Raw genomic sequence first — 16,550 nt, forward strand, 5'->3', positions numbered from 1 at the left:
GGGGGTCGTCTTATATACGGATAGTGCGTGGGGGGGAACGGTTGATTGGTTGCAGCTGCGAGCTTGTAAGCGGTGGTTTTTTGGGTGATTGGTGGCTGCGTCAAATGGTGCTTTGGATTGGCTGCTGCTGTGGTAATTGGGTGGGTGATTGGTTGTTGTGGCAAGGGCTGCTGTGGATTGGCTGCCACTTTGACAATAGGGGTTGCGATTGCCATCTGCTGTTGGTTAGCGTGCAGACGCATGTTGGCTTTGGTGATGTGAGCAATTGTCAGTGTTCGTCAGTCGGGTTAGTGATTTTGGGTATTTCCCCCTGAAAAAAAGCTCAAGAACCCTGGGCAATCCTCCCCAAAAAAGCTCAACAACTTTTGGCAATCTCCCCTCATTTTCTTAAATTTGACTCCCCAAAAACATGGGGGCATGTTATACATGGAAAAATACGGTACTTTGAAGACACCCACCCTCCACTTTGGCCTGCCATCATCATAGGAATATAGGAAGCTGCCTCAATTGAAGTCAGAGCTTTGCTAGTGTTCATGTTAGCTTAGGCTGGATCTACATCAATTGTAAAAATGCTGTGAAAAATAAAAACGTAAGATAGCTGTCAATGCAATTTTATACTGATGACGGATCACTGCTCTACAGCAGCCTCTGGTGTCACATTTTTATAACATATTTTAAATGTTTAAACTAACCATTGTAGATTTGCCCTTAGTTTTGTCTACATGGACTGTCAGTGCCTTTCCAGGATTTCAGACAGTGATGTCTCCCAGTCCTTCCTGGAGATGCCAGGGATTGAACCTGGGACTCACCTGCATACGAAACAGATGCTCTACCACAAAGCTATAACGTTTCCTCATGTACCTCCGGGGGGGGGGGGTATGTGTGTGGAGTCCCCTGACATTGTCAATTATTGGAATAGAAGTGACACACAGTCAGCCTCTCTTGCTTTCTGGCTTCATAAACTAACCAGGCAAATTGTGGGCAAAGAGAGATCACAAATAAAAAGTGGTCTCGTTGCCGGTAAGAGTTGCTCAGCAGATTTTGGAACAAGGACTGGCATATCTTATCTTGCCTCTAGCAAAGGATACACTTAAAAGGGAGGGCTACACACTGGTGCTGGAAAGATCAAACCCTGACTTTGAATTTATTACTTAACAATTAAAAACAAGAGGTATTAGAAATTTCTTAAAGAAAATACTTGAAAATTAGAATAGAAAACTATTTTGAAAATGTCTACCAAAAATGCATTTAAAAAAGCCATTCCAACAAGTAGTGTTACAAATTTTAGATCACCTGGGCTTGATACGTTGACAGCATTATAAAACATCCTTGACATTTGGGCTATGTCCAGATCTTGAGCTGAAACAATTAATGCTAGGAGCTGTAATAAAAATGCAGAGTCGGTCTGCTGGCGTGACTTCAAATTGACAGTAGCCGTGCCAAATCACATTAATTTTTCAGGGGATTAGTCCATATGGAATAGAGTGTCCATCTCTGGCTCCAGCTCCAGAATCTTAATGGCTGAAGACTGAATTGCTCTAGCAGTTTCATCAGAGCATGTTCCAGTTGCCATAAGACAAATTATTTACACCCATATTTGTTAGAGGCAGAAGCTGAGTGCAGAGGGGGGGCAAGGGGGGGCAAACTACCCCAGAAGAAGCACAAAACATGCTCCCCACCAGATTCACTGCCCCTCCCCTGACACCCCCCATACACCTTTGGTCCCCACTCTACACTCAGCTCTCACCTGTGGCTCCTAGAAGCTGTCAGCATGTGACAGCAGCCACACCCTGGGAAATGATTTTTACTGGTCAGCTAAACCAGGTGTGGGCAGCTGATGGGTTTAAACTCTCAGTGAGTTAGGGACTTGTTATCCCCTGCATGTGAAGAGAGGCTCCAGTGGATCAAGCAGACAAGATCCATAGTGCACCTGCACATGCTGTAGAGGGAAATGAGGAGCAGATGGGCCTCGTTAAACCTCTGCTGCCTTTTGCCTATACAGTACTCATTTGTGAGAAGGCCTTTGGGAGTAACCCCTGATAAATAATCTCTATCTGCTGCCATTCAGGACATCTTTGGGAAAAGGAAAGGCAGAGGAGTAAACCCTACACAATTCCAGGGTGGAGTCCCTAAGGCAGTTGGGTGGCATCTTTTGTGCCTCCTTCCAGCAACTCCTGCAGCTAGGTTGGTGTAAAATGTACTATTTTTTTCTCTTTTGGATTACATCAGGGAGGCCTAGAAAGGGGTCTTGTCGTCTGGGCAGCCCAGGGCTTCCATATACACTGCCCAGGCTTGCACCCTGGAAAGGTCGCTTCAGTGCTGCTAATGCAGCAAAAACAATGTGGGAGGCAGCAGCTACAAATTATAAGCTCAACCAGACGGGCCTAAGGTACCAGCACTACAGGTTGTTTTGTCAGTGGGAGAGAGATCATTGTGTCTCACTGGTCAGCTAACGCCCGTCTTAAGCCAGGCAGACCCTGGTCAATACGGTGCTGACCCACCACTGTCCACCTGCTTCAATGGGTATGTGTAGTTTAGAGTATAACTTGACAAGCAGACTGAACCACTGCACCAGGCAACAGAGTAAATAAATAAACTATCTTGGGCCTAGCAAGCTGGAATGTCAGGACCATGTATCTTGGCTTGTCCATCAACCTGGTGCAGGTTAACGACTCATGGAAGTCAGCCATCATTGACCCTGAGCAGAAAACGCTCAACATTGATGTTGCCACTTTATAGGAGACCAGACTTGCATTGAATGGCAGCCTCCTAGAGAATAACTATACCTTATTCTAGTAAGGAGGGCAGCTAGAAGAAACACATGTTCATAGCATGGGCTTCGCAGTGAAGAACTCCCTTCTGTCTGTGATAGAACTACCAACTAAGGGCTCAGAATGCTTGCTCTCTTTCTGCCTCTCAACCACCTCTATTGTGGTTAACATCTTGAGCATTTAGGCTCCCACCATGTGCTCTGACATACAGTTCTAGAGGGAACTAGACCAGGCTGTCTGGATAGTCCCAGCCTGCAAACACCTATTCCTGCTGGAAGATTTCAATGCCAGAGTTGTGGGGGGTCATCACACATGGGACAACTGCACAGGCCACTTTGGTATTGGCAACATGAATGAGAACAGACAAAGGCTGCTTGAGCTGTGTTCGTATCACAGCCTGGGCAAAATAGCGAGTGTCCTGGAGACATCCAAGGTCAGACCACTGGCATCAGCTGGACCTGACTGTCACCAGGCGATCGTGATGGGGTGAGCTCTCATTGCTCTGTCCCAGCTCCTGCCAACCTAGTAGTTCGAAAGCACACCAGTGCAAGTAGATAAATAGGTACCGCTGCAGCGGAAAGGTAAACGGCATTTCCATGCATTCTGGTTTCCGTCATGGCATTTGGTTGGGCCAGAAGCGGTTTAGTCATGCTGGCCACATGACCTGGAAAGCTGTCTGTGAACAAATGCCGGCTCCCTCAGCCTGAAAGCGAGATGCGTGCCGCAACTCCATAGTCACCGTTGACTGGACTTAACCGTCCAGAGGTCCTTCACCTTTTACCTTTAGTGCTGACTGTAATACAGATCAATCCCTGGTGGTGAGAAAGATCCTTCTCCAGCCAACGAGAACCCATAGCACAAAGCAGGAAGTACAGAGCCTTGAATCAACACTGCTAGAACAGTCATGCCTAAACTTTGTAAACACTTCTCTGATTCTGTCAAACAAGCACAACTGAACTACCCTAGAGACAGCGCCAGAGTAAGGTGGGACCACGTCAAAGAGGCAACCTGCAATACTGCTATGTCCTCTTTTGGCAAAAGAGAGCAACAGATCCCCAACTGGTTTGAGGCTCAAATCTGAAAAGTGGAATGAAAATAAGTTTGAATTCACCCCCATTGTCTCTTGAGACAGACAGATGCCAGCAACATTAGAGGCAACAAATGTAAATAAAAAATAATTTGGACTTAGAAATGCCCATGTCATGAGCCTTACAACATGCACCTAACTGCTTCATTCCAAGCAGATCCCATGGGCTGAAGGACATGATTTCAAGAGCACTAAAATTCTGCCAAATAGTTGCATCTCTCTTTTCCAGCACTGATTTCCTGCCAGAGCAGAAGTAAATAAATGCAGCTGAGTCTCCTCCAACATGGGCAAAGGGGATCTGTCTTTCACAGATGGAAACCAAATCAGATTCTTGTATCATATAAACACAGTGAACCCACACACAGCCAGACTAGCCAATACTTCATTCCTTTTGAAAATGCTGGTTACTCTTACTACCTGTGTTTGTACTAATTATATTTCTTATGAGAAGTGTGACAGCAGGTGTCAGAGTGACTGGTTGCAGGAACCCATACATGAAACATGGATAAATTATTTATGCTTGCTGACCTTGTGAAATTTGTGTCTGAGAAGAATGTAAATGATAACCTACAGCAATGACCTTGCTTCCTGAGAAACAGCAGCCTGTGGAAATGTGTGAGGTTTGTACTTTTAGCTCAGCCTGTTTTTCTCTGGCTTTCACTACTTTTTATCAGGAACCATGCTAGCTGTGCCATCATGAATGCTTCAAGGTTGTTCTTAAAACCTGAAAAGAGGGTTTTCTTTGACTTTAAAAAATCGAATTTTAGTTCAGCTATACTTTTAAAAAAAACACCTTTTATTTCTACTATGGTATCTCACATTGCCAAAAGAATATCAGAACCTACTGAGATATTTATGGAACTTTTGTTTCTTTCCTTTTTAAGTGAGCCATTCTGAAAAATGGGATATAAATAATCCTCTATAAAGAATTTGTTAAACTAGTTAAAACATTGTTTATAAAGAATTTGTTAAACTAGTTAAAACACTTTGACAAAGTTGAGGAAAATATCTGCAATATGAACAAAAGACAGACTTTGCATATTGAATGTTGTCAACAGCTCTTAGCAATGTCACATTTTTTAGTAATGATGAACATCAGCACATAGTCTTTTTGCCTTAACAATTTATGTCAAATGAATCGTATCTTAAATGATGGAAATCCTAGATTACTTACTTGTCAAGGTGTTTAATCGGCTCAGTTGTGTTCTCTGTTGACATCTTTATTTGAAGTATTATCTGTAAGACCTTTACAAGGGCAAGAATACATTATTAATCATGAGCTTCAGATGAACTAATCAAACCAACTACAGCCCACTTATAGGGCAATATAACCTCCATTTACTAAATGGCTTGCAGAAATGCCAACAGTGTCAGTTAATCAAATGTCCACATAAACAGAGTTTGCTTTCATATATGGAAGATACACTCAGTTATTAATTCATTCAGCCTTTATTGGCATAATTTAGACATAAAATCATAAAAGAGAAAAAAATCCATAAAACCTTGGTAATCCAGACATATTGAAAACATAAAATACTCAATAGGTAAAGGTAAAGGGACCCTTGACCATTAGGTCCAGTCGTGACCGACTCTGGGGTTGCGCGCTCATCTCGCATTATTGGCCGAGGAAGCCGGCGTATAGCTTCCAGGTCATGTGGCCGGCATGACAAAGCCGCTTCTGGCAAACCAGAGCAGCACATGGAAACGCCATTTACCTTCCCGCTGTAGCGGTTCCTATTTATCTACTTGCATTTTGACGTGCTTTCGAACTGCTAGGTTGGCAGGAGCTGGGACCAAGCAACGGGAGCTCACCCTGTCACAGGGATTCGAACCGCTGACCTTCTGATCAGCAAGCCCTAGGCTCAGTGGTTTAACCACAGCGCCACCTGGGTCCCAAAATACTCAATAGCCACGATTAAATAACGGTTAAGTAGTTTAAAATTTGACTTTAAAAAATCTCAGCTAAATATCCTGACAGAATCTCAATAGTTTTGGGAATATCATCCCTCAGCAGACATTGGATGAAAAGTTCTTTGCAAATAGATACTTTAAGCTTTAAAGGAGTCGCCAGTAGGTTTCTCTGAAGTGTGTTGAAGAGAGGGCAGCCCATAATTATATGGCATATTGTATCTTGTGTATTCATACCACAAGAATACACTATTGTGGTCTATTCTGGAAGGCTATTTTTTGGAACCTTCCAGACAGTACAAATGAGAGGAATGCATTTGAATGGGCTAACATAAAAACTCTATGATACAAAGGGGTATCTAAATTATAAAAATAGTTGGGCACAAACCTAAGTAAGCAGATGATCATACAGAGGGGCTTAGTTTTATGTATTCAGTTGTCTGTGTTTGCCTGAGCTTCAGTCTGGACTAAGAATTCTGAGCTCCTGTGTTCTGATTCGATACATGATATCCAATCACAGAACATTTCAGGATTTGGGCCTCTGCCATTGGCCCTTAAATTCTGAGTCAAGATTCGCAGCTTGGAAGTTTAGACAGCCAATCACGTTGGAAGTAGGAGTGGCCCAGGCCTTCAGAAATGTATATAAGCAGTTGCTTTGTCCCTGTTGTTCAACTCTGTAGTTCAATAAAGGTTCTTGCTGTTATCACCTGCACTTCACTTAGTGCGGTAAAGATTTTGAAATTTGTGATCTAACAGCCTCTGCTTAATGAGAGAGAAAATGCGTAACTCGTCCAGTAAAAGGAGAGAATGCATTGCAATCTCTAATTGTTTGAGTTTAAAGGTAATTAGTATGCAAAATAGTAACGAACTGACATCAAACAAAATCACCTCATCAGGCATGACAAAATAAGAAAAAACCATGGGAATGTTGGCAAAAATACAATAGACAGAATGTCAGAGACCATGGAAAATGAACAAGTGTAAACAGCTAGGTCACATCTGCCGTCCCTGTCCTATGGGACTTATCCACCCACAGGCTATGTCACCCAAGCCTATGAGGGAGGACCAAGTAGTAGAGCATCTGCTTTGCATGCAGAATGAGGTCCCTGGCTTAGTCTTCAGCATCTCTAGGTAAGGTTGGGAGATATCCTTGTCAGAAATTCTGGAGAGATCTTTGTCGGGAGGTGGTGGACTCTCCTTCCTTGGAAGTTTTTAAGCAGATCTTGGATAGCCATCTGCCACGGATGCTTTAGTTGAGATTTCTGCATTGCTGGGGGTTGAACGAGATGACCCTTGGAGTCCCATCCAACTATGATTCTATGCCCATTTCAAAGAGTCAGGTTGCAGGTGATGAGGAAGACCTCCACCTCAGACTAGTCTGGAGAGCCAATATCGTTTTGAGTAGGCAGAACTGGGAGAGATGAACTAATAGTCTGGCAGGTTCCTATTTTCCCAGAAGGAAAAATTCTTGTGCAGCACTAAACCATAGCTGCCAAGTTATCCCTTTTTTTAAGGGATTTTCCATTATGCTGAATAGGCTTCCTCACGAGAAAAGGGAAAACTTGGCAGCTATGCACTAAACTGTCCTGTGAAATGGCTTATTCTCTCCCCTCCCCCACCCTTCCTCTGTGCAATTTTGCTCAGTGATGCAGCACTGAAGTAATAGTTAATTCATTACCGTAATTCAGAATGCTTCTACTAAAAACAGTTTTTTCTCCTGCTGCTATGATCATACCACTCACACAGCTATGATCTGTATACCAGCTCCTGGCTTTCAAGATCAACCCTAAGCGCTCCCTCTTCACATTTAAAGCTCTCCGCCCCTGACTATATCTCTGTGTACATCTCCCCTTAATCCCCCTTTGTTCTTTCCACTCCACATTAGCTCACTTGGCTTATGTTGCAGGGAACAAGGCAGAGGGCCTTCTCGGTGGTGGCGCCTGCCCTGTGGAACGCCCTCCCAACAGATGTCAAAAAGGAAAACAACTACCAGACTTTTAGAAGACATCTGAAGGCAGCCCTGTTCAGGGAGGCTTTTAATGTTTAATAGACTACTGTGTTCTATTTTTCTGTTGGAAGCCACCCAGAGTGGCTGGGGAGACCCAGCCAGATGGGCGGTGTATAAATAATAAATTATTATTATTATTATTATTATTATTATTATTATTATTATTATTATGAAGCTCTGTAGGTCCCTTTCACATACCGGTACTTCCATGCTGTTACCTATGGTTGGGGTAATCCCTTTGCCTTTGTATCCAATTAAGATACGCTTCCTGTCCCTCCATAAATCCCACTACCCTCAGCAAAGCCTTTTCTGAAGTCTGCCATCATATCTAATGTCAGAAGGAGACTGGGCCTGTCCTATGCCAGCTTCCTTAGTGAGGAAATTTGTTCCCCATCTCTTTCCCATCCTCCTCACTTAAAAATACCGTAATAATCAGGAAGCCTGTTTCCCAGACACCTTTGGATATTCTACTTTGGTTAAGAAAAATCAAATATCATATTATGTTAAAGTAAAATATATTGCTCCATCAAACCCCACCACTGTCGACCAGGGGTTTGGATTGCAGCCTAAAATAGCAAGCTTTCTTGACTATGTTCTAAACCAAACTGCAGTGCCTAGCATACTGTAATTAATAACTGCTAATATTTCTATTATCAGATATTCTGTTCTTTATTTGGTTCTATTCCTAACAGTGATACATAAAAAGAATTGATGATAGAGAACAAAAACATAATTCAGTTATATCTGAATGATATTTATGGAAGTAACCTAAACTAATGAACACTACAGAACCTAAAATTAATTAAATAGCATGATGATTACAAATATCACAAAGATTCCAAGAAGCAGAAAACATCTTAAATGGATTACCTGCGACTTAAGATGGTATAACTCTCTTCGCTGAACAGTAGGTGCTCAGCGGCTTTTTGCTTAGGTGATTCAACTGTTGTTCAACTCTGAAAGATGCTTAGAACCAGCATTGCTGTTTCCCTGGTGATGCCTTGAGGTCAACATTCCATTTCCATGACTCATGACAGAACTTGGAAACCTGTATTAGTAAAAAATAGTGCTACAGTAATCTTTAACTTACAAAACAGTATTTGAATGAGTATGTACGATAATGACTGCATGGGGTTGAGTGGAGAATCGAAAATGCCCTTTAGCACTATTAGATACTGTATGTCTACCCAGGTTCCTTGTTCATCCATACAGAAGTGAACTATGATACTGGCATGAAGTTTCTCCCTTGGGCTTAACTATATTCCAAAAGATAATTTAATACCCTCTCAATAAGATTTAATGTGTTTTGGATTTTCCACATGGTAGCTATTTTTAAAGAATTGGCACCACTCTTCCCAATAAATGCATGCAAATTGCTTCATGGGGCTTCTATTAGCATGCATGTTTGCATTTTCAGGGAGAAAGTCTGTACTTCAGTTGATTGTTTATTTCCACAAGTTCTGTGTTCTCAAAAACTCATATCACTGTCCCATTGGAGAGATAGAATAGCTTTTATTAGGCAGAAAAATTGTATCATGAGCGCTCTTCAAATGACCATGTGGTTTGATTTCACCCCCAGAGGCACAACCAATGTCTCTCAAGACAGACGGGTGCCAACAAAAACAACAAAATACACCAGCAATATAATTCATAAATACTATTCAGAGTACATTAAATTGTAGTTAATGCTTATTGTACATTCCTTTCTGCTTTAATTTGCTTCTAATATTTAATCAAGGTGGGGGGGGCTCAGTGTATTCTCTTGCCTCATAACTATTGGAAGCATGTTAACTTGTTCCTTATGGCTATCTGCCAAACTTTTCTCAATCACTCAGAAAAAATAGATGGGGTATTTTGCTAATAATGCTCTGGCTTTCAATCATAAGTTGCCGACAGGTTCATGTCTTCTTCTTGCATTGCCTTTTAAATAACCCATAAGAATGACTAACATTCTGTAGTGGATGTCATAAAAGACACTTATTCATAATCCTGATTTATTTATTTATTTTGCTTTTTTTTTTTTTTTTACCAATATAGTTTCACTCTCCATCATATGTGAAAAAAGGATTGGCAACTCCGTAAATTTCCCGAGCAATTTGCACACACTTTTTGCAATACAAAATGTTGTAGGCATGTTCTTTCTTTGAGATGCTCGAAGCACATCAGAACTACAGTAATATAATTCCACCATTTTTCAGTAACAAGCATATTCAAATCCCTTGGGAGAAGTAATCCAATTTTTTTAGGAATACAGAACTGGAAGAAAATCAGGGAAATTGCTCGACTTATAATTTTATTATATTACACAAAGCGCAAAAGTAAACATACACAATTAATACCATGGCATTGGGGGCTGGTTCATAAGGGTAAATGGGGCACTGCCCCCACCAACCCCCAGCATATCCCTACTTGCCTGCTTTCTTTCTTAAAACCAGCCAGGTGGTATCTCTGCCTGTCATTGGCTGTGGCTTCACCTACTGTTGCCTTCTCTCTCGTCATTCCCAATGGGCACCACCAGCCACTCCTGTGTAATGGCATGGTATGATTTCTTTACATACCACATTTTGGCCCAAAGGCCGCCTAGGAGCTAAGCTGCATATTAATTAAAAAAAGAAGAAGACATGTACAGAATACAGTCAATAAAATAAAAGAAATCACAATATAAAGTCACAAAATACCCACGTCACTAGGATATGTGTTCCTGAGCTGCATTCATCCTCTTGCCACATATACAGAATATAGATATTTTAATAAATCAATAATACAGGTTTGGTTTTTCCAGCCAGTGGATTATAATAATTATAAGCTCTTCTGAACACCACTGCAACCTTTAAAGGCCTGCGAGTGCGCCCCATCTTTGATAATCAGAAGAGAGCTGTAAAACTAGCATTTTATGCCAGTCTGACAGGTTCTCTCTGCCTTTAACCAGCCTTATTAATAGTCTCAATCCCACAGCACTTGACTCAAAGTACCAGTCCCAGAGAAAACGCTGCTTCTAACCCAAGCCCAGCACTCATTGCTGTTGTAGTCATTTGTTCCTCGTTTGCCTAGCAGTTTACTGAAAATGTCAAAAAGATAAAACTATCAGTACCTGGTGGGAAGCTTCTTGGAGGAGCTACTGTGCTTCCTTTTGGGTGAAAATCAAAAGACAAAAGCCCTAGAAAATAGATTTCCCCGCCTTCATTTCTCATGAAGAGCAGCAGCAGACAGCTCCAGGAAACTCCGAACTCTTGTCACCAAGATACTTTTGTTTACTTCTGTCTCCAGGCAACTAGAATGCCAACTTTCAGACAGGGAAATGTGCAGCAAAGCTATGGGCTGTGCGCTTTACACTGAAAACTGGATTTAACATTTAAATCTGCTTGTTTTGATTTCTGTACCTTACCTTTTGATCTGCTAGGGCTGTCGTTTACCTCTTGCAAAGTGGAAATAGCCTCCTTAGTCCAAGGCCAGAATAATAATCAAAATAGCCACCCACCTTTTACCGCAGCTGGTCTAAAGCGGTGATGGTTTTTTTTTTTTACAGGATTAAAGCAGGTGTGTAAGTTCGGAGAAAGAAATGGCACCCATTTAAAAACAAACAAAACAAAACAAACAAACAAACAAACCTGCCTCTTTGGCACTGTTATGTTCCCTGACAGGACTCCTGAACCTTTAATAACAGGCAGAAATTCAGTAGGTGCAGATTTTCCCACTTTGGATATACAGTATAGTGATGGGGGAAATTACAGCTGTTAAATTTGTGCATGATAATGACACAAAAGGTCTGTCAGAACAAAAGGTGACCAAGACCACATACAAACCACACATTTAAAGGACATTTCCACTTCAGGAAACCTGGGAGCTGTCATTTATCTCTAACAGAGCTGCAATTTCCAGTACCCTAAACAAACTACTATTCCCAGGATTCTCTGGGGCAAAAAATGTGTTTTCAATGTACTGTCTATGCCAGGCATCCCCAAACTTCAGCCCTCCAGATGTTTTGGACTACAATTCCCATCATCCCTGACCACTGGTCCTGTTAGCTAGGGATCATGGAGGGCCGCAGTTTGGGGATGCCTGGTCTATGTAGTCTAGGTCTTTGTGTTTCTGCACCCTGCTCTTCCTCAGAGCAGCATTTAGGCTGAAAGTAACACTGACTGCCCCAAATCTTCCAAGGAGTTTTACAGCCCCCATGTAAGCCGGATGAGGACTCTCACACAGGACATTGCAGGCATGGAGACAGTCGACTCAGCTATACAGTTGCAAATAAAACATTTTGAGTGCGTTTTAAGTGCAAAATACAATGTGACACTAGATGGTGATGGTGAGCCTCATGGAAATTCAGTGTATTTTTTAAAACGCTTTTTAAAAAGCATTTTCAGAATGTTTTTTATATGTGTATAGATTCCACCAGTCTTCATTTTGAAGTAGGCCAGCTGAGAGCTGTCTAGCCCTCTCCCGGGCCTAAAAAGGAAAATGCGGTAAATTACACTTTTTTTATGTAATATGGTAACTATCGATTGATGGGTTATTTTATGTCTAATGTATTACTTATATTTATGTATACCAATTATAAAATAAACCATTTAAAAATATGTTGGCCATCTTCCTTTCATACTTGTCAAAAATGACAATATGAAAAATATACCATACCGTAGTATTTAAGGTCCACTTGTTAAGAGCTAGACAGATGGACTCCTGTGTACCATTGTACCTAAGGAAAGTCACTAGAGGCTTGGCTTTGGTTGAAAGAGTCACATACTGTTCCTCTTGAGCCTTGTACTTTGAAATCTGATGTGATATATTTAGTCCAGAAATGAACAGATGGGCTGTTTGTACTTGGTACTTTAAATTCCCACAATATTAAAAATGATTGTATAGGTTTTTGACATGGTTTAAATGAATGATTTCTCATTATATAACAAGAGCAGGATTTTGCCCGTCCACTATTAAGATCTTTTAAAGTTTTGGTTAAGAGTTGCTTTTCAGATTTATTTATTTTTCCAACCAATTTATATAGCCACTGCTAAACATGGTGATAATAAACATAAATATTGCGCTCAAGTGTTGCCCTTATAATCCCCCTCTTTTTCCAGGCAAGATGGGAAAACACCAATTTCAACTGCATATGCCAAAAGCAAATCCTGTTTTGAGCACCCAGCTATGTGGTTATGTTTGGCTTCGGTCACTTTGGAAGTATCACAAAATATGCACTGTATTGTATAGATGGAGAGCCTGTGGCCCTCCGGATGTTGCTAGACTACAACTTCCATCATCCCTGACCTATGGCCATATTGGGTGTCCTAACAACTCCCAGCATCCTTAACAAAGTAAGATTATTTAACAGTCATAACTGTTAAAGTGGTATAAAGGTAAAGGGTAAAGGGACCCCTGACCATTAGGTCCAGTTGCGGACAGCTCTGGGGTTGCGGCGCTCATCTCACTTTACTGGCCAAGGGAGCGGGCGTACAGCTTCCAGGTCATGTGGCCAGCATGACTAAGTCGCTTCTGGCGAACCAGAGCAGCGCATGGAAATGCTGTTTACCTTCCCACCAGAGCGATACCTATTTATCTACTTACACTTTGATATGCTTTCGAACTGCTAGGTTGGCAGGAGCTGGGACCGAACAACGGGAGCTCACCCCGTCACAGGGATTCGAACTGCCGACCTTCTGATCGGCAAGCCCTAGGCTCTATGGTTTAACCAACGGCGCCACCCGCACTGTGGTATAAGAATGCTTTAAATGTAATGGTGTGGATGCAGCCTTTCTCATCAGCTTTTCTTGGGGGCCAGCTTCCTTCCACTCTTCCAGCCTTTGCCCTTTTCTTCAGCATTACTACATTTCCAGAAATGTGCAGAGCGGCATCAAGCAAACCAGCCAATACAGTGAAGAAAAGTGTGCAGGCAGCTGGAAATACATTGAGAAAAGAGCTGGAAGGTATTATTAGTCATCCAATCCTACAAATCTATAGCTAAAGCACTTCTAAAACATACATTTCTAGCTTTTGCTCCAAGATCTCCCCATAAGGCTACAAAAAAAGCACCTTAAGGCAATTTGTTACGTTGATGATATTTTATGAAGAATAGGTTTAAGATCCAAGCCAATAGTTAGCAATATCCGTGCACAGAGCAATGTATTGCAGTTCCAATAAATTAAATGTATTTCTTGGAACCGCAACACATTGCTCTGTGCATGGATATTGCTTACTATTAGCTTATATTCCATGTTTTCTCCTTGAATGGAATGGAGTTCACATTCAGGGAACAGGGATTTCCTGCCTCCCCATTCATTCCCTTTGCAACCCCCCTGGAAACCCTGGAAGTCAGCTACTAATGGTTTGTGGAACCATTGGAAATAATGTTTGAAGAGTCAGCAGAAATCAACTGCTGAACAGAGGAACAGCTTAGGATCTGAGCCATTTTCCAGACATCCCTTTTGCCATTTTCTTGGAGAGCCACTGTGTTGTTCGTACTATGACTGGGGAGACCCAGGTTCTAATTCCCTCATGAAGCTCACTCATTGGCCTTGGGGCAGTCCCCATCTCCCAACCTAATCTATCTCAGAGACTTGATGATAAAGTATGTGTGTATATGGAGAGAAAACAATGCACGGCACCTTGAGCAAATGGAATAAAAGAAATAAAAAGCTTGCATTTCGGTTCCAATTTGGTATGTAAGTGAGATTTCTTCGGCTCCCTTTATTGCTGTTTTCACGTAGCTCATAGAAAGCAAATGTGCTTATTGTACGCAGTGTATCATTCTGAACAGTATATCCTCAAAAGGCTTATTGCTAACAGCAGTAATGCTGATGGAACATTACTTCCAAGCTAGGTTAATCCTAAGAAGATGAGAGCATCCTTTCCCCAATTATTGAGATTATATTCCTGTATTAGGAGAGGATATGTGTAGCAGCAAAATCACAATGGAACTCACAACAGAATAATCCAAAATACTGAAAAAATAAGTGCTCTGCAGCACAATAACTCAGCTATGGAACTCCAAAGAACGCATTAGGGATAAAAATGCAATCCTGTAGTTCTGAAAGCTAATGGAATTTTAAACAAAAAAATGTTTTTCCATGCCCCCAAAACCTGTTGGGTATTCTTTTGAATAAGATCCCATTAGTAAATAAATTATAGATGCTTTGATGAATGTTTAATCCAATTTGCACACAATTTGCACACAGCCCCAATGTCATAGGCTTTGTATGTTGTCTAACCATTTGTATCATTTCTCCTACAGGTTCTGGAACATATACTGTCCAGGGACAAGTAAGGTCAAATCCTTCCTCAGCTGTATAGCTCACTGGGTGTCTGTGGCAGTCACTTTATGATGGGGTAAACTCTATCCATGAATGCCACCCTGAATGCTTTGGAAGATGGGTGAGATAATTAGTAGCAGCGGTAATAATAAATAAGCACTTTCCCAAGGATTGTTACCTTTTTTTGGGGGGGGGGAATGAAACGTGAGAATTGTGGATATTCTGTGATTTCTGTGTTAATTTTCCATGGTGGTTTCCCAAAAGTTTGGGTAAACAGATAAAACATCATATTTTAAAGCAGCATTTTCAAAGTGCTGCTCAGTTTATTTTAACATTAGCTCTGTAGGACTGAGAAACAGACAGACTGCATGAGCAATCCAAGTTGTTGCCGGAGAGACTGTAATATTTCTATAGGCATCAATAAAAGCACCTTATAATCTCAGGAGCCTTTGTAGTGTTGCAAGCTGGTAGAACATTGCATGAGATCATGGGGTGCAGCTCTCTGTATAGTACAGCCAGTTTGGCATGTCAACATAGTTTTGAGCAGCACCTCTAGATGACATGAAGAGCAAAGCTTCCTTTGTTCTGAACTGGAAGAAGGAACATTTGTAAACTCAGCCTACTGAGCCCTGACAGAGGTTGGGAAAGTCTGCATGCTGAAGTAACCCACATATCTGGAACAGGATGGAGAACAATGACTGCAGAAATCAAATCTGTTTAGAGGTGCTCTAACAATTGTTTCATGATGATTGTGCTTATGTCCTGCTTCCGGGCTTCTTACAGGCATCTGGTTAGCCACTGAGAATCAGAATGCTAAACTAGATGGGATTTGTTTGTTTGTTTTGGTCTGCTTTAGAATGACTCTTCTTTTGCAGAGATTGCTTACGAAGTGACAGATTAAAAGTCAAATTATTTGCAGCTCATCTTCTGCTGGCTACTACTAGGAATGGGGATAAAGTCTACGGTTGAACCCTTTGTGGCCTATTACAAGTCATTCTAAACATTCAGTGCTGGGAACTGTAGAAAATGTTTCTACATTTATCTTTCTTTTATGTGGTGTGAAGCATACATCCATTCTAGCCCAAGGCAGAGCCAGTGATGTGGGAGCAGGTTAGTGGTACCAAGCACTCTGCAAAGGTATCATATGAAGTTGCTCTAATTATCCTGCATAGAAAATGAACACCAACAATCAGCAGGTGGCACAATTGCTGTCTCCTTCATTAACTCATTTCTGTCAACCTAACCAGAAGACAAAGGATATTGTCACATGAGGTTCGAAGTAGCTCTACTGTTCTTGGTATGTTAACAACTATTCTGGGTGTTAACATAAATTGCCTGTGAGAGACTCAAAAGCAATATAAGTCCAATGTGTGAAAATACCTAAAGCTTTTTTTAAAGCTCTGTTTTCTTCTTTTGTTCTTAAAAAAGAGTTCTGCTGACTCTTGAATAAGAACATCATGCAATTCTTTCATCACTCGTTTCTCCAACTTAAAATCAAGAGTGAAAGTCTTTTCAAAAACTCTTTTAACTGC

The 16,550-nt window shown here is 41.4% G+C and overlaps 1 protein-coding gene across 1 annotated transcript in view; it reads right to left on the minus strand.

The window, feature by feature from the left end:
• FAM81B (family with sequence similarity 81 member B) overlaps positions 1–8,732 on the minus strand; it is a 29,447-nt gene extending 20,715 nt beyond the window's left edge. The window contains exons 1-2 of the mRNA XM_035099724.3: positions 8,645–8,732; positions 5,033–5,103 (exon numbers count right to left, since the gene is read on the minus strand). Coding sequence (XP_034955615.1) covers positions 5,033–5,076 — 44 coding nt within the window. The 5' untranslated portion in view covers positions 5,077–5,103; positions 8,645–8,732. The remainder of the gene's footprint in view (positions 1–5,032; positions 5,104–8,644) is intronic.
• Between the last annotated feature and the right edge of the window lie 7,818 nt (positions 8,733–16,550).

This window comes from Zootoca vivipara, chromosome 10, assembly GCF_965207765.1.
Source record: "Zootoca vivipara chromosome 10, rZooViv2.hap1.1, whole genome shotgun sequence".
NCBI classification, from domain to species: domain Eukaryota; kingdom Metazoa; phylum Chordata; class Lepidosauria; order Squamata; family Lacertidae; genus Zootoca; species Zootoca vivipara.